General features: G+C 35.9%; 1 protein-coding gene across 1 annotated transcript in view; it reads right to left on the bottom strand.

Moving 5' to 3' along the window:
• The window catches only part of LOC124634670 (C3 and PZP-like alpha-2-macroglobulin domain-containing protein 8), a 38,943-nt gene that overhangs the window by 2,048 nt on the left and 11,052 nt on the right, over positions 1-25,843 (bottom strand). The window contains exons 4-11 of the mRNA XM_047170332.1: positions 23,364-23,481; positions 18,165-18,304; positions 14,388-14,579; positions 9,456-9,684; positions 5,015-5,165; positions 1,306-1,464; positions 772-969; positions 110-335 (exon numbers count right to left, since the gene is read on the bottom strand). Coding sequence (XP_047026288.1) covers positions 110-335; positions 772-969; positions 1,306-1,464; positions 5,015-5,165; positions 9,456-9,684; positions 14,388-14,579; positions 18,165-18,304; positions 23,364-23,481 — 1,413 coding nt within the window. The remainder of the gene's footprint in view (positions 1-109; positions 336-771; positions 970-1,305; positions 1,465-5,014; positions 5,166-9,455; positions 9,685-14,387; positions 14,580-18,164; positions 18,305-23,363; positions 23,482-25,843) is intronic.

Below are 25,843 nucleotides of genomic sequence, written 5' to 3' on the forward strand. Positions count from 1 at the left end.
CACCAAAACACAAAGACAGCTACTTTGAATTATTTATTATCTTTCAACTCATTTAGAACAGTATAAATGATCAACCACGAGACGATGATGTAGATAAAATAAAACTCACCTAAAATCAGCCTTATCACCCCACAGAGCGCTGAAGCCAACAAACTTGATCCTCATATCAGGAGCGAGTGGCCACACTAGGAGTCGTCTCTCGGAAGGCGCGGCGCCCCTGCCGACGGACAGGCGCCCCCCCACCCACCACACCCACCAGGCACACCAAGAGTCGGCGCCCGAACAGTCTTCATCGCTTTCTGTTTGTTCTGCACTTGCTAGGTGGACATCGTAGCCTGGAAACAAGATATTTCATGTTTGCTTAGAGGTTAAAATAAGAAAAATGTTGAACATAGCAAAAATGAAAAATGTCTTAAAGGTCACATTAAAAGATTCGATAAAGATCAAGGGCCTTACTACAAAAACTTTAAACCCTGTTTTACACTTGTCTAATAAAATTTTGGCTGCAAAATGAACCATATGTCAACGTCATAATTTGACATTTTTTTAGACAAGGCATAAACTGACGTTTAAAAGTTTTTGTGGTAAGACGGCAAGTGTTTGATACAGGAAGGAGATCTTTCCGTAGAGAGTTAAGTTCTGACTGTAATAGAGAATTTCTGAAATCAGTTCAATCAGAGTTTTCGAGAATTATGCTATTTTAAATATACAAGCTTTGACGTTTTTATCTGCGGGAGTATAGCTTACGGGTTATCAACGATATAAACTCACCATGTTTTCCCTTAGCAATCCAAACTCTAGTCCTCTCAAACACAACACGATACATATCATCAGAAGGTTCTCGAATAGCCGACAGTGCTACATGAGCAGCCCCCTGAGCTCTCAGTTCCAGCACCAAGCCTGCTCGGTTCCTTGGAGCTGCTACCCATTGCCATTCCCAAGAGCCTCGGGATGATACTGCTAGGTGTTCTGAAAAAAAGAAGCATTTGAATTATGGTTATTCATTTGTTCCATGTTACAGATTGGTATCTAGGTACTCAGATCCAGTAAGGTTAAGACTGGGAGCTTACCCAAACATAGTTTGGGATAAGGTTAGCCAGTTTTGAAGAATCTTCCTTTTGTTATTTACTACTACAACTTTCAACAAGTACTTCAACTTTTTGCACATAATGCTAAGTACCTACGAAAGTAGCAGCACCCCGTTCGCCGCACTAAGCTCTGATTGCTGACTAGGATGATGGCAATAACGCCTTCACATATTTTGTTTACAAAACCAAACAATTTTATTAGCTATGCAGAACTCACCATTAGCACAGAAGTAAGCGCTCTGCGTATCAGTCCTATGCAGACCTTCGGGCAGAACCAGCACGCTTGCTGATCTGATCACAGACCCAACTAATGTCTCGTTGTTGAACGACGTATAGGATACTGAGCAGTTGTCGGCGCTGTAGCCTGTTACTTCCACTGTGGATGAGAAAAATTGTATTATCAGTGTGAGTATCTTAGCGAAAAGAACTAAGTCAAGCTCGTCTAAGCTGAGATGACGCGTCCTGCTACCGCACTTGCATCTTACACAAGCTTTAAAATATAAACGCTGTCCATATAAAAATTGGTCTTTAAGTTATAGGTCTTCAAAACTCGTGCCTACACTGTATAATCTCTAAAAATGTAAATTTGCTGGTGTATGTCGGCTTTTATTAGATTATTTCAATAAATACTACATTTTGATTCACTACTCTGTATGCTGTTCCATGTTCGATTTGTATATCCTTATTGTTATATAAGTGGGTGTACCCCCCTCACCTACAAAATCACGTAAAGATAATGATCATCATCTAGAGTACCAGGAAGGTACCAGGATTGACGTCAGGCACGTGTCATCATAAATCCGTGCTATTATAATTTAGCTTCCCATAAAGTTCATTTTATCTCTCAAAGTCCCATTGAACCCCATACACGACGTAGCATTTTATATCTATTTTTTATGACTATGACCGTAAGGAAAATGTTATGGGACAAAATACGAGCTGAAGTGGGGGCGAGTATCTATTCTATACCTAGTTAAAAATGTTTTTATTCAATGAGAGCATCAAGCTCTGATTTTGTTGAATACGACTTTGTGAGCCCTACAAGGAATGACTGGTGCTTTTGAGAAGTCTTGCATAAAAAGTGTTTAAAAGGAATGATGTGGTACATATGTACCGACCCAAATAAGTATGCACATTTTTAATGAATTTTCACTGCTTAGCACAGAAATGCTTGTAAAATCATTTGTTCTATTGTTTTCGGTAAATAAGACCAATGGTATTCGAATTCAGATATTGCAATTTTCCTCTCCTAACTTAGACCACAACCCAAGATCACACGTTCCCCGTAGCATACAATTGTATTGGAAAGGTAATAGAATCTGCTACGTTTATTGCTAGCACAGCCGTAGGAAACACTCGGAAAGCAATTGAAATACAATGAGTGTCATTTTATTGAGCCTGGATTGAAGTTAAATGCGGCGTGAGTGGTGCTTCGAGCTTCTATAAGTATGGCAAGTTTTGATTTCCAATATGGTTACCTGAAGATTTTATTTGCTTTGGTTATATTTAGATGCAGAGTATTTCAATTTAGATATACTTAGGTTAGTTTATCTAACTTTTATTTACGCGTGTATGAGTAAAAAAAATCGATATGAAAAAGATAACAGGTTGGTTACGCAATACATAAAAAATAATGCTAAAAAATCACTATCTTTTTAGTTTTTATTTACATGCAGCATTATTTTTCATGTATTTTTATAATATAATTAATACAATTATTGCATATTATTTACAGTACAGCAAAACTAGATATTTTCTGTGGAAATCAAATAATATTTTTTCTATTACGGTATTTTATGGTATCGTATGGTAAATATATGGGGAATATTTCAAGAGCAACACAACCACAACATATTACCACACTCTATCTCACATTCGCATCTTTACCCCCGATTGCTAATTCGGCTCGACACACGGCTTTGTCTCCCCAACTCCAATTTAAATGTTTATTGAAACACCACCGTGAATTGGACTAGACAATGAGACCGTCTCACTAATCGCACAATTTGAATACACAATTCAAGTATCATCAGCAAGGGAATTTGGATTGTTCCACGGAGTAAGGAAAGAGTAGAGATACCGTTATGCAGGTAGGTCAGGCGCTTCTTCTAGGTCAAGTTCGTACGGTGGGCATGATCAAAATGTCCAAAATATTACGAGTGAATAAATGAGGCGTTAGGGGTTCTTTGAGACATCTGTCAACGATTTAGGTGTAACAAAAAATGGTCGGGTCCAAAGAGTAAGGCGTATAAGGCCGAAAATAGTGACGTTAATAGTCTCCTCTTAGGCGATCCGTTATGGCACCTCCGCTAGTCATTTTATTCTCCATGGATTGTTCGGAATTAGTTCTACGAGAGCCTGGCTTGTGGCTGAATGCCCTGACCTGAGGGCAAGTACTTGAATAAATTGTACTCCGAGAGGTGTTTTAATTAGTGAATGAAAGGATTCTGATTACCCATTCAAATCCTTTGACATGAATTAATAGGTAGACCCGGTGCTTAAAATGTCTGAATAATAAAACAAATTGTATGGACGTTTTAGACTAAAGAGAATACGAGACAAAGGACGAGAGATTAGCACAGAGAAGAACGTTTTTTGAGCATATATGATTAAACATTAATGTTTGAAAGGATGAAGGATAAATACGGCTATTGAAACTACTCAAATATGGAAAGAAGAGTGTATGGAATCATAAAGATGATGGTTGGGATAAAATAGAATAAAATAGGTATTTTCTGTAATGTAAATTATGCAAAATACAATTCACTTTAAACCTGATAAAGATAAAATGTTTCCGAAAAATATTGCCACTTCTAATATTATTTATTGACTTAAAGGGTTCCTTGTAATTTTATTCTCTGTCTACTTGCGTACATACAAATCTACATGCATACATTATACAGTCATATGAATCTTCAAGAACTGAAAGTTAGCCCAAACTTCGCGATTAACTCCCACTTCGGCTGTCCTTAATTTCGTAAGATTCCGGTTTAAGAATTCGCTCCACGGAGTAAGGAAAGTTGAGCGGAGATGCCAAATGCATGTTGTTCAGGCGGCTTCTTCTATGAATCTCAAATGCGGTACGGTAGACATGACCAAAACGATCAGTTACAAGTGAACTAATGAATCGTTCTGGTTCTTTGGGTCAACGAATTTTGACATTATAAAAAAATATCGGCTCCAGAGAAAGAGGGCGAAGACAGTAACGTTCCTCGTCCCCCGCACACCCGCATTTTGGCGCGCTACTTTCTTAGTAGATTTGCCGTTATGTCACCTCCGCTCGTCATTATGTTCTCCATGATTTGTTCCCATAACTTCATTAAAATATTTTGCTCAACAGATTTCTTCGGCTTCGGAATAAATTTCTGGTTCGCGTTCTTCGTTATTAATTAGGCATTCGTGTAGCTATTAATAAATCTTTAAATTGACAAGTTCTAACGCTGATGAAGTTTGCAGTTCTGTTTTAAAGGGCTGTAGATGTTGTGGTGGATTAATCAATTACTTTTAAAAGGGGATACTACAAGTTAGCAAACACTTTCTTTGTAATTTGGGATAGACCTAATTTTGGCTGGTAAGCTAGAATAGTTGATTAATATTGACAGCTAGAATTCAAAACAGTAGGTAGGTTTTAGGTGTGTTGTTCAGTTTAGCATAAAAAACTGAAACTTGTCAACGTTAAAATATTTGAAACCCAAAGCAAATGCGGCGGGCATTTTGAAAGGCTGGTGTAGGGTTTTTTTACCTTAAAAATTCAAACCTAAAAGATCTGTTACTTTTGAATTACCATTTCGACTAAATTACATGGCTTTTTTATGGTGTACCTATAAATAAGTTTATTATTTATTATTTTAAGTTTTATGTAACTAAATACCTATGTATGGTATGCGTACATTTATTTTTGTGTGAAAATTACATAGTGCACATACCAGTAATATTCTTCCTGCCCGGCGTATTGACCGCTACTCGGACTACCAGCTGTGTACCACCACGAGGTCCAAGTCGCAATCTCTCTGTGACGTATAGAGCTCCTGTGCTTGCGAATGCTGCGCCCGCGCTTAGAGCTAGGAGTGCTGTTACCTGGGAAGTAAGAAATAGGTATACAAGTGAGATAAATGTAGGTAATTTTTTTTCCATACGGTTTAGATTTTTGTATCTAACGTTTGAAAATAGACAATTATGTCTTATGACAATTAGACCTTGACAAAAATCTTGTGGAACGCAAACAATATGAATGAATATGACATTATATTGAATTTCTCTTACACAATCAGAATATTTTTAGCACGGCTAAGGGTGTTGATAGTAAAATTCAAACTAGAATAGACAGAATAAACGATCTTATGGGTGCTAAACTTTTCATATTGCCTTAGACAAAAAAAATATCTTGAATTTTTCTTTTCATTTAAATTCAATGTGAATATTTTTTTATGCTAAATACAAAATACTACTACAATAAAAACCACAACCTGTATTTTGACAGGAACATAATTTATAACATATCACAAAAATAAACATTTGAATAAGCAAAATATCAATCCTACTTAAAACCAATCACCACCAGCAAAAAAAGTTCTTCTAACACTAAAATTAAGTTTTTATAATTCCAAAAAGAAAAACAAAGAAATAAAAATAAAAGACACTTAACACCAGAAGCAATAACGTTCCGTTTTCCTCTTAAAAGCAGAGGAGTATATTTTCGATATAATCGATATGATATTAGTTGAAATGGAATTTCTCGAGGTGTCTAAAGTTGTCCCGGAGGTGCAAAGTCAATAGCGAATGGAGCCTTGTTATTAAAGCGGTGGCCACACGTTTTAGTTTGAAAGGATTTTTAATAAAAGTTTCGATTTAAAATTGGATGCGAAGCAAGAATGTCGCAAGATATTTTCATTTATTCTTGAGTCTTTTACACAGTTCTCAATAAACAACTCAGTAAAATGAACTTGTAGATATGTATCTATATGTTTTGGTGATGGTAAACTTTTCATTTATGTTTTGATTGCGAATTTGCATTGTTTGTTTTCGTAACTTAATAGCTAACAAATATATTTTTTTTATTCAAATGAACTTGTAAAGTGTCATACGTGGCATAAATCAAAAATTTAATAATAATATTAAAACAATCACCCTGTCACAGTACAATATCTAACAATTTATTAGCATTCAGCAAACAAACAAATAAACGTGATTATTAACAACATTAATCAAATGTTTATTATCAAAATTCAAGAGTTAAAATTTTAGTGCTAAAATATTGGGCCAATGTTATTAAATAAAATGTAATCAGAACTTGATTTAATTAATAGAGGGTTCAGTAATGAAGTTGTGATCTCCAATTCAATTCGTTGCGAAACTGGGTCACGTTTTAATAATAATCTGAAAGTTAAGCACCTAGAAAGATAATTTTGTACAAGATTATAATGGATTTATCGTATCTTTGGTGAATCAGTAAATAATAAGCGATTAAGCATGATTTTTTTTGTGCATAGTGCTGTCATAACTATAAAGAAATAAAAATAGTTTTCATGAAGGATGATTTTTCATATTGTAAAGGGATATAATAAGGTTTCTTGAAATCTGCTTAATATTGCAGATTTTCTTGGTATCCTGATGATAAAATATTGCATTCATAATTCCGAGAATCGACTTCAATTTAAATACACACTGTTCAATACAATAAATACGCCGTATTTATTACTGCAAGTATCATACTGAGAAGAATGGTTACGAAAACGGAATTTTGTACGTAAAATTTTATTTGTTTGAAGTGCAGAATTATAATCTTCACGCAAAAAACAGCCTGATTAATATTAAAACACTAACAATAAATTCAAAAATTATCAACATGAATAAAACCCCAACATACCCAATAAATGCAAATGCCTACAAAAATAGGAATGTCCCCCTTTCACGAAAACCATGGCCAACACAATATCATTCTCGAACTGTGATTTGTAGTGTTGATTCGTCAGATATTTGGGCCAATAGAGGCAGGATGAGGGGATGAGAAGGGGATGAAGGGGTGTACAATTATCCTCCAACACCTCCCCTAGATAGTACGAGGTACTTACCTTATCCTGTACCGAGAATATTTTAATTTAAGAGTCTCGTCCGTGATTTATCGTTCAATTTACGCTTTTCAAGCACACAGCTTTGAATGTAGCTTCGTTGGTTATAATTGTATGAATTCTAATGAATTTGTTTACGTTTACTGAAAGGTTTTGAGTAATCAAGTTCTTTGGGTGATGTGTTTTTGTTTTGTTTAAAGGGGGATAAATAAACACACTAATTATTTATTTGATCTAATCTGTGTTCTACTTCTATTGATGTTGGACTTCAGGATTTTCAAGGTCTTCTGAATCTCGGGAAATATTGTGACAATATTTTATTTAAAACTATACGCTTCATCTACTCAAATATGCACCCGTTACATATGCTAAAAAATACCTAACTACTGGATTCATTCAAATAAGTAAGTTGATACAAAAACGAAGTGGTAAAATTCTTATATCTCAAGAACCAAAAGGTTGCATCAACCACCATATAGAAACTTTACGTCCATTTAGATAAGATCATGCAATAAAAACTCATTGCTCACACCATAAACCCTAGTGAACCCGATAGCCACATGTGATACCCATATGTTTGCGATCGGCGTCGCTCATCGAATCCCGATTAGGGATTCCGGGATGATCCCGGCGATTCAGACGCGAATCCCGGAAAATGGAGCGATTAGGCAATCTACCCGCTTTAAGCGCTTCAAACTCAAATCAGCGTGTGAGCGTCAACGGGGTACGTTAGCGCTTTTGAAACTGCGGAATTGTTTGAGGTAGCAGGGTTTTACATTTTTCTATGTGGATTTCTACGTGAAAAATTGACACTTTTTCATGTGTAGATACGTTTAAACTATACTTCGTTGTTACTTACAAACAAATTGATGACTAAAAACCGCTGTACAGGTTTTTTGCCGCTCGTAGGTATGTGTCGCGAGCAGAAAAACCCGCGACAAAATTTGCTACCTAGTGTGAAAAGGGTAAGTTCTTTGCCGAATGTCAATATGTAAACAAGAAACCTGTTATAGGGTTAATTGTCTGCTTGTTTACATCCACAGTGTTACAATTAGGTACCTACTTATTAATGAACATGTAACCTATGTCGTTTCTTTTTTTTAAAAACTAAGCAACTATAAATTACAGTCAATTAGAATCCCACTTCAATTAAATCACTAATTAGCCTAGGGGTCGTAAACTGAATAGGCCTTTTGTACCTTACTTAGTTCTCGTTAAAGCAATAAGCTACTTAGCTGGTTTCTGTCGATAGGCCAGCGGATTACAAAGACTGAGCTTCGGTAAAACCAATAATGTTGTTACTATCAGGTTAAATGCCCGGTAATTTTTCTAGAAGTGCTACCGGATACCCAAGGCATTATCATTATCATCTGCATAGCTTTTTTTTTGAACTAGTCATGACAAGAAGATTCATCAAGTGATCGATCAACAAGGATATACCAAGCCACGAGGTTTTCTGTAAAAAACTAAAAATGGTGTAAAGTTTTGAAAAACAAAAATAATACAAGATTGTTTTCTCTTGCTATAAAGAGCTTGCCAATGTTATAAAGAGGAAAAAAATAAAAATAGATAAACTTACTAACTACTGAACCGATTTTAAAAATTCTTTATCTGTTGGAAAGACACACTTTTCATCCCATTCATTTTGTCACTTTTCATTTTGTCCCGATACGTGGGCGGTAGCTTCCACAAGATTCGGGTAAAACCGTGGGAAAACGGCTAGTCGAAAATAAATAGCAAATTATTTTCTATTACAAATGAGGATAACTCGCGCAGGTAGGTAACTAATTAGCCATGTGTATCTAACTTCATTAGAGCGAAACCCTTAGCTTTGCCTGAACATAACCCGTTCCGTGTGAGTGCGTGTTCACGATTGATTTAAGTGGATTATCTAATCGACCAATAATAATATCGATTGAAGATAAATATAGACGGTCCTTTGCTCATTCGAATGATGTTCACAAGGTTTTTTAATGTTTCTTTCTTCTGTCGTTGAGGTTAGATAAATGGACACCAGAAACTGTGATAGGTTAGATTTTTTATTACTTCAGTTTATAAGACTGAAATTGACTGAAATAAGAATTTTCGTGTGATTCTATGTTTTTTTCATAAATAATGAATAGGTACAGGTATCAATCAGACATCTCATCAAGCTGTGGTAAACAGAAAGTTAGTTAGGTACCTAATTTTCTAAATTGATACTTTAATAAGATAGCACTGTGATAAAGTATGGATACAGAATAAGGCAGTAGCCTAACCGCATGATATAAAAAAAATATATATAAAATATGCGACTTACATCCATACAATTATTGATATTATTCGTAATCTTGACATCTACTTCGACTGTTTCCCCCACTTTCAAGGCCGGTGGCAGTGAGAAGTCCAGTTGTATCGGTCGGAACACATTGATGGTACGTGGTGCTGAGAAGCGAAGACCGTGGTTGGAGAGAGACAGCGCCCAGAGTGACCAGCGACCGGCTTCGGAGGGCGCTGATATGGTCACTCCGTCAGTTGACAGCTGGTTTCTGGTGGAGAAATTATTTCTATTAGTATTGGGACTATAAAATTATTGTTGAGACAGATAATATAAATTATTGTTGGAGTAGTTGTTTAAACTTGAAAAAATATTTCAGTGTTTAATAGGCTAGGTTAAAAAAATATTTCAGTATTTAATAGCCTAGGTTGAAAAAATATTTCGGTGTTGAAAAACCTAGATACAATAGCTAGAGCTTTACCTATTTGGGTGTGCAAAGTTCGTCAGGACGCAGCTGATACAATTATCATTAAACTGTTTATCAATAAATGAGTAGGCAGCTAGCTTTGTTTCTGCAGTATCTACGAATAGTAAATGATGTTGTTTATTACGCAACATGTTTGTTCATAAACTATTGATCTGATCGCACTTTGTAACAACCACTCAGATATTATCTATAGCTGCATGTTTAGTCAGGTATCTACCGAAAAATAATCATGCGAGCTAATAACGGCAACCCCAAACCATAATTCTCAATTTACAATACAAAGCCTGCAATATAACCTAGACCACGTTTAGAGCGCACACACACTACAAACTTTTAGTCGTCTAACTGTCGGCCCGTTCGTAAAAATCGTGAATTGAGTCAATGTTTTTAGTAGATCTGATACCGGACAAGTACAATTTTTTTAATGACGCTAAAAATCATCAAATGACCCTTCCCGCTGTGGGTTAGCAGCGGCGAGGGATTGTCAGACTTTTAATGACTAAAAACCGTCGTGTTTCGTCGTAGGCCTTTTATGTACCAGAGCCGCGGTATCTCTTTCGCACAATCTTGCAGCTCCGGCAGGCCTTGGCCCTGTTGGGCCCCGCTGGGGACCGGACAAATACCTGACCGTTGTTACGTGTGTGCTTCCATTCATCTTCATACTGATTTATGAGCCCAAACCAACATCGGCCGACTAAAAGTTTGTAATGTGCGCGCGCTCTTAGTACACGAATTTACCTATACATTTAATAATTATTTCATGCAAGTTCCATGTTTACGTTGCACAAAAGCTTTTCAATTTCCCGAATTTATTACTCTGCATGTAACCAGCTTGTGTATGTTAATTAAACTGAATAATGAAATGATTTTATCGGAAAACAATGGTGGTACTAATTTAATATCAAAAGCAAAGCATTGATTAATGGCTGAACATACTTTTGGTCGGTTATGGTATCTGATATTTACTTGTGCGGTATTGTTTGTTCTATGGGCAGTTTAAATTAGTTTGTTGTCCCTGTGTATATTGTTTAATCGAAGCGGATGCATTGTGTTCGGGATATATTTTTTAGTTAGTGGTAGTTTCCACCAGCTTTTTTAATCTTATCCCGAGGGTGTTCGTACTTTACGAACCGGTTAAGAAATAGCCTATGTCTAACACTGGCAGAGCTAGGTTGCTTGAACGTGCTAATCTTAGAAACTACTGTGCCTCTTAATGAAAGTACAAATAGGCTCTCGTTTTACCACTATAATCCCACCTGATGACACAAGTGATAACGAGGTGGCACTTGCTAATAAGGTTAAATTATTAGGTTAATAAATTTTAGGCATATCATATTCTTAACTTGCACACATCTATAAACATAGTGTCTTCAAGAAACAAAATAGATTTTAGACGAGAATAAATAGAGATTTTTTTATCATTTCATTATTTATCGAGCCAACAACAACCATATAACCTAAATAAACCAAACAAATGGCTGAAAGTATCAAATGACATCATTTGTCACGCAAATCCTAAAACAAATGACAACTTTTATCGCGAGAGGGTTACGCAAATCTCGAAGGTATAAAGTTAAAATATTATACGAGATACCGTTTTGTCTCCGTCGGAGAACCGGACAGTGACCGGACGCCGAACAAAACGGTCGTCCGTCTTGTCTCCTTATGACTTATAATAGTCCGATATGATACATTTGACAGGCCCTTCAAGATGTAGTATCTATAGAGGGGATCATGTTTCATGTAAATGATCTATAAATTAGTCTGTGTTCGGTAATGTATCATGTTTGGTGTTGGGTAGGTGTTGTGTTTTATGTGGATATAGTTGAAATTGTCCTTTGAAAATTGGTCTTTCTTAATCTAATGTTAGTGTGATTTGTAAGAATATTCTGTTTTAAATGATAATTTAAAGAATCCCTTCATATCTTGCTATTCATACATAGATAACTTACTATGTACTTACGTATGATTCTGTGGATATTGCAAGATCAATATAATATTAAATACATTTTGCATTCGCTCATTCGAATTCATTACCCAGACTGATGCGATTTAGTAAATTAATTTTGAGAAATTCAACTATAGGTCACAAACAGTAATCATCATCCTCCGAGCCTTTTCCCAAACTATGTTGGGGTAGGCTTCCAGTCTAACCGGATTCAGCTGAGTACCAGTGCTTTATAAGAAGCGACTGCCTATCTGACCTCCTCAACCCAGTTATCCGGGCAACCCGATACCCCTTGATTAGACTGGTGTCAGACTTACTGGCTTCTGACTACCCGTAACGACTGCCAAGGATGTTCAATGACAGCCGGGACCTACAGTTTAACGTGCCATCCGAAACACAGTCATTGTGTCTAAGATATACTTAGAAAGTACATACAAACTTAGAAAAGTTGCATTGGTACTTGCCTGCCCTGGAATCGAACCCGCGCCCTCATACTCGAGAGGTTGGTTCTTTGCCCACTTGGCCACCACGACTAAGTCACAAACAGTAAATGTTTTCCTAATATTTATTTTAAAAACAACCGCTATCCACTTTGCTTTCATGGGTGTCCTGAGGGGTACATAAAAGCTCATTACTTAATTAACTTATTATTAGTAAGGTAGGTACGATAATTTTATAATAGAATAGATTTATTCATTCTCTTCTATTCTATACTAAGGAAACTCGTCTGAAATACTCTTTATTATTAGCGTAAATATCAGTAAAAAAATATCCAGATATCATAAATTCCATACTGGGCATTCTACATCAGCAATTCGTCATTGGCGCTCCATAACTTTCGCTGGCCAGATGAATCAGCGAATACGATTTATGTGACTTGACTTATTTATTACTAGACTAGGGTTGCCAACCGTGCAATCGTCTGAAAGAATTACCGCAGCCTTGGTACACAAAGGGCTAAAAAAGGAACATTGGTGGGTTTAGTCAATAAAAGTCTGACACTCTCTCTCGCTGAATCCACAGCAGGAGGGTACGATTTCCATCTCAAAAAAAAGTTTGCCAACCGTAACTTAACTATTATTTAAAGTACTAGATATGTTTCATCCGAGTCCCGAGGTATGCGCTTTTTTATATACATAAGAAAACCAAGTATATTCTGATGTGATATGTTATTACGATTTAGCTTACCTATATATTATTACTGTAACGCTTCATCAAAATATTCTATAGTTTTTCTTTGAAAAAGTTACAAACGATGCACTTTTAACATAGAAATGCAGATCCTTTCTATTTAACTGATTAGCTCTGACAAAAAGTACTTACGTACTTATTTACATATGGTGTACTTTTCCAACCCAAGGTTTCTAAGGTATATTTATTACAAGGTGGCAACCCTAATTACTGCCGTGTTTGTCGAAGGTTTCCGCGGATTTTTCCTCTTCGGAATTGGGAAGAAACTTAGTTTGTGAGCTGTGGCCTTCTACACATATTGAAGATATGGGAATATATGTACCTATATAGGCTTATGTGTTTCTTGTTGTTAGGTCTCTGGAGAGTTGTACGTAAATTACTTCGGTACATATGTGGTTTATTTGTGTTCTAGTTATCTGTAGTTTGAGGAAAGATCAGCAGCTAACTATTTTTGGTTCCACAAGTTGTTACAGTGTGTGAAAGCGCTGTAAGGGAACTATCTCGTGGATCGCGAAGATAAATAAAATTATTACTTAGAGAAAATATTCTTCATTTAATTTGTGTTTAAGTAAAAGTTCAAACCTTATTTCTTAGAAGGATTACCCATTCAAGGGATTTACGGATTATACTCTAAGCCCATAATAAAAGTACCTAATATTTTAGCAGCAAATAAAATTTTCAAAAGGAAAATAGAAGTTGGTGTAACTTATTTTGAAATGACTTAATTAGTTAAAGTTGCTAATTTTAATCAAATAATTTAGAACTTAATCGAACTCAAAGTATTTATATTAAAAGTTCTTGCAGAGTTCGATTTGAATGGCTGAATGGTTTCTTTATCAGAAGTCAGTCAACTCAAGAATGATTAATGCCTGGAATTTAATTGAAAACGACCTACTAAACAGCACAATAATGAAATGAAATACTTTAAAATCAATTTTATATATAATTATTAAGATCAGTTTGATTCATGACTGCATTTAGTAGGTGTTTAATTTCGATTTTAAACTTTTTCTTATAACGTAGGTAAATTAATCTAACTTCAGCAGTTGCTTTTCTATCTTGTTCCATATTCTATTACTATTATATTTATTTAAATTCCATAATGTTTCTAATGGTAGCATTGATGTCTTCGAATATTTGCACCTTCTGCCAGCGGTTCCTACAAATGCATACCGCGAGAAACTCTGCACGAACTCGGATAAAAACCTTCTTCGATAAATGGGCTATCTAACACTGAAAGAATTTTACAAATCGGACCAGTAGTTCCTGAGCGTGTTCAAACAACCAAACTCTTCAGCTTTATAATATTATACACATTAACACATACATTGATTTTTTAAATACTCACGTATAATTAAAGCACTTCCACATCCACAGTCGGTCATGCGTCGCCGGAGGTACCAGGTGCGCAGGAGCGTGAGGAGTTGGCGCGGTACGTTGTCGGTACATCACGCCGCCGCCGCACGCGCCGCCGCCGACGAAGAGAGACACGCCAGCTGATACGAACTCGGGACCGGGAGCTTCTTCGTGTTCTGGTGTCCTGGTAGATAGATGTCATGTTTTTTGAGTTATTTTAGAAAAAAAAAATGAATAATTAGTTTTTGGACATTCCTATAAAAAATTGAGAGTAATTTGTGCCGGCAAACTTACGAGATAAAATACATGATCCTTAATACCCATGAACAAAGCTCCATTAAGTATCAAAACATAAAAAACCAAACCGACCTCATTAAACATGATACCCTTGGATAACACGGAAGCAAAATAAACGAACATTACAAAGCAAAACACACACGCGATACTTTTGAAGTAGAAACGAAATAGAACGGCAGACACGATGTCTCAATAACAACGGAAACTGCTCATACGCGTACATTTAGCCAGATGAAAAGGCAGAAGATATTCCCTTCGACAAACCGGTTGAAAGATGAATCGGGCGACATAATCCTTGGCTCAGCTGTAGGGAGTGGGGAACTTGGAAATACGGGGGAAAGTTTTAAACGCACTCGCTGGAGAAGTGACAGAAAAATTGTTCAATCTTTGAACAAGATTTGGAAGTGTATTCTTATAATCTGGAAAGATTTTTATGTTGAGCAAATTACCGTCAAAGTTACACTAAAAGTTACTGGCAAGAAATTGATTCAACAAAAAGTAGCTAAAGCCATGGCAACAAGAGACAACTGATGATGATGATAGTGACAAAGATATAGACGTTGAAAAAAAATGAGGAAAGCAACAATTTAAGGCAGCTAATACTCAAAACAAAACACCATTAGGTAACAGAACACCATGTCACTAGCACGCCAAAGATATCACTCAATATGTTTCCACAGGAAGATGAATCGTGTGACGATAAATGATGTATTCGCTGTGAGCGCGTTTGGTATTGTCACGATGTTTGATTGACGTCCCTGTAGTACCGTGAATTGTTTGAACGTTAGCAGCATATTTTGGTGAAATTCAGCCTCATATGGCCGTGGTAGGCAATGACAAGGGTAATTTATTTCCATGATATATGTATGCATTAGAATTTGGTTCGGAATCCGCAGCGTGCAGTTGTGAGGATGTCTAATAGAATACTGACGAAAATGAATTGTTTGAACAGAAATACTTACCGAAATCACAAATTTTATTGTAAGTATGTGATGTTTTTGATGAGAATTAAATTTTAGTTATTACAACTTAATGAAGAAGACAGTTGACTATTTTGATTTTAAATTATGTAATGCGAAGCAGGGCCATAACCTTAAGGACTGAGCAACTTACATTATGTTTTGCTTAAAGTTAAGCTCGAAGATACCACAGTATTGAAAATATATACAAAATTCTTGGACACTTTTATCTTCACGATATCATTGAAACATTTGAAAAGCTTTTCAAATATGCCAGATTCTGAAAACCGATTGAGATGAAACAATATAAAAGACGAAATGTTAAAAAAACAGAAACACATTAGGTATCATCAAACTTGTTACAAACTAGCAGCTCAAACTAATAACAAATCGGCATCATGTTTACTAAGAGCATTTTGCAACAACTTTGCACTGAAGAACAGAAGTTTGTACAACAATAACGATGTTAGTTAATTGCTTAACAATAAGCCGGTGCTAAATGAGTTCCCTGCTATCAAAGTCCGACGCTTCCTTCTTTGTTAGGGAGAGAGTGGTGTAAGTTACAAGATTCAAGCAGGTTCATTAATATTGAAGTGGGAACTTAAATATTTAGAAAAACAAGAGTAGGAAAAAAAAGTGCGAGTCGGACTCGCGCACGAAGGGTTCCGTACCATTATTTATAAAATCACGTTTGTTGTATGGGAGCCCCCCAAAATATTTATTTAATTCTAGTTTTCAGTGTCTGCTGTTATAGCGGCAACAAAAATACATCATCTGTGAAAACTTCAACTCTCTAACTTTATCTCTATCTAACGGTTCATGAGATACAGCCTGGTGACAGACGGTCAGTCAAATACATTTTCAACTACCTCTACAATATTACTAGGGCGTTCGCACAAATCTTAGTCATGATTAAAGCCCGTCCATTTTTCATCAGTTACACCGTAGATTCTACAAAATTAAATTGCCAGACAATTTAGTCTGATTCAGTTTAATAAAATTAAATTGTCAGATTATTTCATTTCAGAAAATTCGTCTGACAGGGGCTGTGACTCCGGCGAGACGGTGACTTGACACGTGCAAATCAAGTTAGTCTGCAGATAAAATTCAATTTCGATTTCTTCGAATCACACTTTGAAACATTCATAATAAATACGAGGTAAGTGTACACATTTCAACCTTGCTTTGATAATCATATTTCAAGAAGCATATCTGAGAGTAATTTCACAGAATTCAACAAAATATTTCGTATCCATAATAGTCTTATACTGAATTTTCGCTATACAAAACTGAGTCCAAAGCCCGAGAAATACTACAAAAGGAAAATACAGTAACTATTTACAGTGGAAATCCAATTTCAAATACTTCAGCGTCCGCTCGCTATGACGTCACTACTTGGCGGACACAATCCGCTGCATCGCTTAGCTTTGCAGAACGCAGTTATTATACAGCCACGGTAGGGTTATTCGATCTCTGGACCAATAACGAGTTCCTATTCCCATCACTGGCTGTCGGTTCCATGGACTGGCAAATTATAAGTTTTCCGCACGACCCTATGAGGCTATCGAGGTTTGCGGAAATTAAAATTCTTCGGTTTTTCTTTATGAAGAGCTAATGATGTTGGTCACGGGTGATGTTGTAGATTATTTTGCGGTTGTTATCGTTTTATTTTATATCAAAGTAGTATAGTCGTACGTATTTATTTGGGACGTGGCTGTATTTTTAAGTTCGGGAGAGTGGTTGAATTTACTTGTGGGTCATAATTGCTCTTCATATCGGATAGAGAAGGATATGTTTGTGGGAGGTGTAGTCAATTGAGAACTAGAATGGCGTTGCTACTGGATGCCAGGTCGCCTTAAATAGCTAGGGCAGAAATAGACAATGAGAAGGCCGAGAACGAGATAAATAAATATAAGAATAATAAATGAGACCCAAAGACGAATTCATCTAATGATAATAAATTGTTAGCATTGTAGGAACATTATATACTATACAGATAATATTTCCATTATTACTTGTATACCAAATAAGACTCGCAGTCTTGTTAAGTTTCCGCCAAACATTTTGGAAATATTAGTCCTCCACTTCCCCTAAATACATTAAGATAAAAGCAATTACTCCAAATATAATTGAAGTGAAGTTACGAAATACAGAACATTAATTTAGCTAATGAATATTACTGGGCAATTTGTTACCTAGCTACTTTTGTTTGAGTAGAAGTAAATTAGATTATGAGTATTCTGGATTCTGTTATATTAAAGGTTCTTTATGAATTAAGTGATATGCAATATTGGGTATAAGTATTTTATCTTTTTTGCCTAATTATAGGGCTCTAAGTGTAATATGTTTTATGTGAAACTTTTCGACTGTAGCGCAAAGTCTGGTCTAATGCGTGGATAGTGTAATGTCGCAAATTCTTATTCTGCTTTATCTTTGGGAGAATCCCTAATTTTATGGTGACACCTGTGATGTCAAAGCTTGGTGTCTTGTTCAGGTGACTAAAGGCTACTTACGTCTGATGAGGGTCAAATCTGGCATCGGGAGGAGCTCGTGCCCCAATCAAACACATGGTCGAGTCAGGTGGAGCGAGGACTCGAAGCTGCAGCGCCGCTCTGGGGTACCACCAACGACGTTCTTCTATTGCTACAGCCACCTGGTAACAAACGGCAATTGGTTAATGCTATTGATGGGTCAGTCAACATCATTACCATTAGCCTGCTTTGGAAAATAGTACATACAATATGATCTTCAATTTGGCGTACACGGTGATTGCAATTTTAAAAAGATGATTATCACTCATTCATCAGTTATGCTTATATCAACAGAGGAGATAGTATATAAACTTTCCATTCAACCTCTTGACCTAGCTATGTTTCAACACATTCAAAGTGATTTTTAGCTGCCTAAGTTTTCACGATAATTGATATAATATTTTCTACTAAACCTCTACGGCAAACATTCCAATCTATAAATATCCTCCTAAGTACTTGTACGTTGTACCCGACACAAACAGCACCTATTTCACCCGTACCACCTCACGCACAAATCTATCGCCGAAACTTACTACACCAATAAATTTAATGTCCAAGACCCACTTAACACTACCCGTACGCATTGGTACGATATCTGGGCACACTGTAAATTACGGGGTTTCTTAATTGCGTCCTCTAACAGACAACGAATAGCCTTTCATTAAAGGTCGGTGATTAAACGCCTCGTTATAGCTGGACTGTGATCGGGCGATGGAACCGTGGGGAAAGAATTTTCTGTTGTATTAATATAGGAAAATTTTCTGTATATTTGTGGAGGAGATTTGATCGACTGACGTGTACTTAAGTACTATGTGATATATTTTTATTGTGTTCCATACTTTCAAAATTTTGGTTATGTAAGCTGGACGAGCATAAAAAAATTGCGTATTGTACTGCAAAGGATATGTATGTGACAGTATGTGATAGAGCACAGCTGACTGGTACCTACAAAAATATCAAGAGTAAATAAAATGTCTTAAGTTTTTTAAATTTTGAATCATATTAATTGCTCTATAACTTTTAACATCCAATAACTTATTTTTGCACAAAATAATAAGGTTACCTATACATTTTGAAAAATGCCTGACTCAAATCTATGTCATTTTGCCATCCCATTAAAAGTGTCCCATAAAAATAATGCAGGAGCACCATTAAAAAAATTTTCACGAGTAAATGTTGAGTAAGTAGTCCGAAGGGTACTATTTTAAGTTAATTAAACTAAGATGGCTACTTCCTTAGGAAGTTTGAACGTCGTTTGTTTTGAAGAGGACTTCTGTAAAATTCTAATACTTCTGTAGGTACCTATCTTATTTTCTTTCTGCAACGCAAGTCTCTAAAATACATTTGAAAATTACTAGATGTTTGTTAAAAACACAATCAATATTTATAAAATAAGTTAATCAAAAATTATCATTAAGGATCCTATTTTATTTTAATACATTCTTAAAACATTGTTAAAAGCTAACAAAAACAACAAGTTATGCAACTATTAACCAATTACATGTTCTCGCGTTTAATTATGTACTATACTATATTATCTAAGGCACGTGTCTTAAAAATCACTTTAATTTTACCCCACTCATCATTCTAAAACAATTCGCACCCAAGTTCCAAAGTAATTAATTAAAGTCAATAACTTTTCCCCGCATATTATCCTACTCGTACATGCGTTAATTCTTTGTTTCCTGTTGTGTGAAAAGTTCAATTTTAATTAAATTTGCCACCATACAAAGGGTGTTGTGTACAAAAAGGCCTGTCACACGCACGACAGTGTGACGTCCTGTGCAAGGGATGGCGTTTACGAATTAAAATTTACAGTTCTGCTCTTGATTTCTGTACTTATGTTATTTTTAATTAAGATGACAAAACGTGAATTTATATGAATGGTAGTGTGCTAACACATTGCAAGAATAAAAACGCATTTACAAATATACAACTAAAACAGTAGTACCGGACGGTGGCGATGAGGTAAATGAAGGTAACACCAAGTGGTTTTTAGCTGGTAGGAGTCCGGAACATCCCCCCACCGTCCCCGATGGACGATAGACTAAGACGATATCCCCACCGATAAAAATAAGTTTGTGGTCAGTATGCGTAAAACAAACAGGTTAGCCTGGCCAGCGTGGACCATGGGTGTATAACTGATGAGTTGGCTGAAGACTGTAGTCATAGTGAAGTTTCTAAAACATTTTCAAAAAATCATTGTGAAATAGAAGTGACTCTATTACATGACTTGATTTTTTTACGTAAACCTACATTTTCCAAGAATTCATGAACATTCACTTTGACTTCATTAGTCCTAATTAAATAGGGATTTATAAAGTAAATACTGTAGGGACCTAGTTCGTACATATTTTGTTGTAAAACTAATTAATTTTCTAAAGCTACTCAAAGGTAATTTGTTAAAACATTTTCATTACGAGTTTTCTTTTCTAATTTAGCTCTAATTTTATAGGAGCACCATTTTGAACTTAATCAATTGTGTCTAGGTTATATTTTTGAGTGCTTTATTAGAATTAAAGGTAAACGTTTTTTGTTTTTATTAAAATACTTTTTAAGCTTTAATGATCATCTAATGTACTGGTTAATTAAGAAAAGGTCGCCCAGTGGCCAAATTAGTCTGGCATAATTGATACAGTGTCAAAATTGTATTTTATCTTACTAGACCCTAATGTTTGGTCTGTATCACTTTTGTATACACCTACTAGCTTCTGCCCGCGGTTTCACCCGCATCCTGGATGATGTCAAAAACTATCCTTATCCTGGCTCTAAACTACCTCCCTGCCAATTTTCAGCTAAATCGGTTCAGCCGTTCTTGAGTTATAAGTGGAGTAACTAACACGACTTTCTTTTATATTATAATATAGATATGTATAAATCTCTCTCGTGGAAGAAAATCTGTGGTGAATAATTTTTCTTTCAAATAATTACACATCTCAACATGCCTAGCTCATTAATACCACACGTTAGGGATCAAAGGGTTCATACAGGTACATTTAAAAATAGACAGGTCGATGACGGGTACACAAAATCAACAAAGTAGTAATTAAGCTCAGCAAACGGTATTTCAATTTCACGCCAATTGACTGATCAAAGGTTCATGTAGCCTGATTAATCATTATTATGAACTATAGAGGTTTATTGGCTAGTAATAATTTAGTGGTTACGAACGGCCTTTGCATGGGACAGATTTTTGATTTACATTTTGTTTGTGGTATGTTTAGTTTAGATTTTTTTTTCATGGTGTCGAATGTTTTGTGTAAATTCATATTGTTTGTGAAATTCTTTGCCCCTGTTGGTAAGTAATGTTTTTCTCGTGGATTATACAATTTTAATATTTGAACCCTACCATTAACGTTTCAGTAAATAAAGCTTTGAATTTGAAATTGGCAGAAAAACTGTTTTTGCTCTTTGACTATAAGTTGACAATATGAGTGATAAAATGTTAATCAAAACATCTACGAATAACCTATGAACTAATACTAAGACACCCAACTTACTAAATCCTACCCACAAGACTATTATATAAACCATGTTTCTCAAACAATTGGCGCAAAGGACTCCCTCAATAGATACCGCAAACAGTAAACAGACTTCGAAACGTCTCACAGACAGATTGACTGAGTATCTAATGAAAATACCTGAACGTTGCCTTGACAAAGTCTTGAATGGTACCGATGGCTTTGGACTGTAAATAGGACGAAGTGAGCAATGGGTCACGGAGGAAGGAAAGATAGTGGAGATGCCATAAGGAAGGTAGGAAGCCTTCTTATAGGTCAAAGTCACTTACGTCAGGCTTCATCAGTTACTAGAACTAACGAGGTGTTCGGGTACCTTATCAAATCACAACTGATCTGTCAAAGATTGTACTTGATTGATAGGTGATTTCGTTTTGAAAATAATGGGCCGGTTCCATGGAAGGTGTGTAAGGGCGGAGTATAGTACCGTTCGTCGTCCCCCGAACGTACGCATTTTGGCGCGCTACTTTCTTAAGAGATATGGCGTTATGACATCTCCGCTAGTCATTTTGTTCTCCAAACTCTCGACCCTAAATAAGACGAAGTGAGCAATAGGTTTAGATAATGATGTGTCTATTTTGATGGATATGTGTGCGTTAAAGGTAAACTGTTCGTTTGCACGCTTTATTTGTTTGTGTACCTATTTCGTTAGTTTTTATCGTATTTATTTTGGTATTTAAGTTGCAAAAATATTACAACCGTGTGGGACTTATTTGGTTTGCTGCCAAAGGAACGAATTTTGTTTAAATACAACTATGTATATTTTTATTCAAAATATTTTGTGTACCTGCTTGAATTTCACAATTAATAACATATAATTTATATTTATTTTCCTATGAAATAATATTTAACTAACTTGCTCATTGAGGAAACATTTACATATCCATGTTTATTTTAAATACTAATTCATAATCATTTGTATAAATAGAAAAGATAAAATCAACACGGAACAAAAATACTAACAAAATGATAACGTGTTTCATACGAAAAACCGAGAGAAACACAAACAATTTGTTAGAACAAACATATGTAGAAATAGCAAAAGTTTTTCGTTCCCGTATTTTGTATGAATGCTTAACTAAATAAAGCTTAAAGTACTATCAACACAAAGTATGTTAATTCGGCTTAACGTGGCGTGTATCCGAATCTATTAAACTACAAACGTGTATGTTTGTTCGGCGCATAGAGAGCGGATTTTTTGGTTTATGCGAAATGTTTCTCGTTTTGACGTGTTTTTGAATACTGTTTTGACTCACTGAAGTGTACAGAGGTAGATGTACATTTGTTTATGTCAGAGGTTTCCAAACTTTGCAATTCTCAAGTTTCGTTGACTCCCGTCGAGTCCCCGTGGGGTGCTCCTGGGACCACTTTGGGAACCTTTGGTTTATGGTATTCTATTTATGTATTTACGTTCTTGAAAATGACTCAACAAAGTAAACGCAGTCGCAACATTTCTACGCAGTTTCTCATATCTTTAGTGTCGGAACATACGTGTCATGATAGACTAACAGCGAGCCTCCGAATATTGTTCCAAAGAAATACGGCGGCCCTGATATACAATGCACTCAAGAAGGAACATGGTGAGTTTCAGTCTGTAACAGCCTGACGCTCCATCGCGTTACACCTCAACGAGTGACACAAACTAAGTGTGATGTGTTCTCACCTCTTTATGCAGCAGTCGCACGTGGAAGCTAGCCACGTCACTGACTGGCTCACCGTTCTCTGTCACATAGTAGACGAGGAGTGAGCTGATTGGCGCCATGTCTGCTGTTACTGGGAACCTGTGGATGAAGAGGAGATTTTAGAAGTTTGTTCGAAGGTGAAAAGGTTCATCAATCAATGAGTCGTCAATTCGAATTGTATAATACCTAATTCATGAAGTCAATTTTAATAGCATTTAATTTATATGCTAATAGAAGACCTGTACAACGGTATTTTTTTATGAATTTTGATATCATAATGATGATAGACCCTAAAGACATTATATTCGGTTTCATCAGGACTTGATAGATCCTGATTGTATTATATTTGGTTTCATCAGGACTTAAACCGTGGTAAACTTATTGTACCTATTTCATTCATTCACAAACTAAGACAAAAAATAGTTTCTTCTGCACCAAAGACCGGATGTCAGCAGTGCAATTAAGCCATTAAACCAAGACCCAGAAGAATAAATATCGTGCTAACCGCATTTCTCGCAAAAACCACGGCGGGAAAAACAATCAAAAGAATTTTCTGCCCAACCTACAGCAGGAGGGATGATATATCGGGCACAGGTGTGGTTTATACACCTAAAACTGCTTTAATGTTGAAATTTTTGTGTTTTTTTAGTTAACACTTTGCGGAATTTGATTTAGTGTCAACTTGCGAAGTTTAGAAGTTGCTTCGTTGGTTATTGTAACTTTTATTAGGGGCATTTAGTGCACATGGCGGTGAGAATAGTTTTAAGTCTTTTATTTTTAGAGTTTTCCAAATATTTTCTGAGAAATACTTTTCTCAGAGTAGTCAATGTTTGTTGAAATATAAAGTTAATAAATAATAGATAGATATTCGCATTATATATATGCTCATTATAATAGGGGGGGAGGGGGGGGTAATTATAGTGTACCATTTAGGTAGGCTTCTTCGTTATCTCACATTCTATAAAAATATTTAAAACTTACCTAAAATGAAACTTTATAATGCGATAAATAAAATTCGGTGTCACTTCGGTAAACCGTTTCAAAAGTATGTAGCATAAATTGTAAATACTAGCGCAGATGGGAATTTAAAATATGGTGGAACATAAATATGTGTTAAAATGGCAATATTTTAAAAGTGCCACTGCTACCCAGTAATAAAATGCTGCTAGGATTATGGCCAATAGGAATGCAATATATTCTGTTTAAGTAGTTTTACCGACACGAAAATATTTTGTAAGTATACATGAATAAAGTTCCCATTTTTAAGATGCGGATTACGATACAAAAAAGGAGCGTAAACGACATAAATTTTAATAAAAGTCGCGATCAAATAAAACCTTCTCGACCCAGAAACAGAACTCGGAACTGGAAAATTTCGTCGACATTTTTATCGACTGCGAAGCGGTTATGTAAACAAAACAAATGCTGGTTACGTGTGCCCGGGTAGCTATAAACAGGAGGCCTTTTGTTCCCCAATCTTACAACGGACCCAACACACACAAATCAAAAATTTCTCCCGACAATACCAATATTTGTCGTTATAAATCTAAGCCTGTTTTTCCCAACACTAGAACGTTCGAGTTGTTTGGTCCAGGGAATGTTTATTGTGCGATTGGTTTTATACAATGTCCATTTATAACATTGGTAGTTGACCTAAAAGCATTTAGTGCGTAAGACTAACGAATTTATAGGTCGGTGGCGTGACGTCTAGACCAATTGTGGACGGGCCGGTTTATTACCCTTTGTCATAGTATAGTTCTCAAAATCAAAATCAAAATCAAAATCAAAACTTATTTATTCAAACTTGGCTGCAAAACAGCACTTTTCGAACGTCAGAAAAAAATTACATAAGACAGTCCCCAAAACGCCCACCCTTCACCACTTCCTATGTGTTTTTGCTGGGAAGAAGAAGTGGCGCAACAAACTCCCCAGCAACACATGTCTGTCTGTAGGTTAAAAGAACCTTTCAACAAAGTACATTGAGTATATTGCAGTATGCAATACGCAATATTGTCATAAAATAAAATTACATTTAAAAATGATTTATAAAATCCACCACATGCTAGCTAGCACTCACCCTACGTAACTTGTCTAACTCAAGCATTGAATAAATATGATGTGAAAAAAAAAAAAAATTGTATAGCCTCCAATATTTATAATAGTTTATGAGGGAGTGCCCACCTTCATGTGATATTCTATTGCAACCTTATGTCATGTACAACATACATAGGTAAGTAATGAATCTAGTAAATTGGACCGCTCAGCAAGAAAAAAAGAAGTATAAGAAAAGAGTTTACAAAATTATATAATACTACTTATAGTATAGTCAGTAAGACGACCTGGCACCACAAGCAGCACCCGTTCACGAGCATAACGCGAGGATCAGCCATCGCCCCCCTCGCACATCTTTGAGGGAGGGAGGCAACCCGACCGCCGACGCTACCGCAAGCAGTGCCGTCTA

The sequence above is a fragment of the Helicoverpa zea genome, chromosome 11, assembly GCF_022581195.2.
Source record: "Helicoverpa zea isolate HzStark_Cry1AcR chromosome 11, ilHelZeax1.1, whole genome shotgun sequence".
In the NCBI taxonomy this organism is placed as follows: domain Eukaryota; kingdom Metazoa; phylum Arthropoda; class Insecta; order Lepidoptera; family Noctuidae; genus Helicoverpa; species Helicoverpa zea.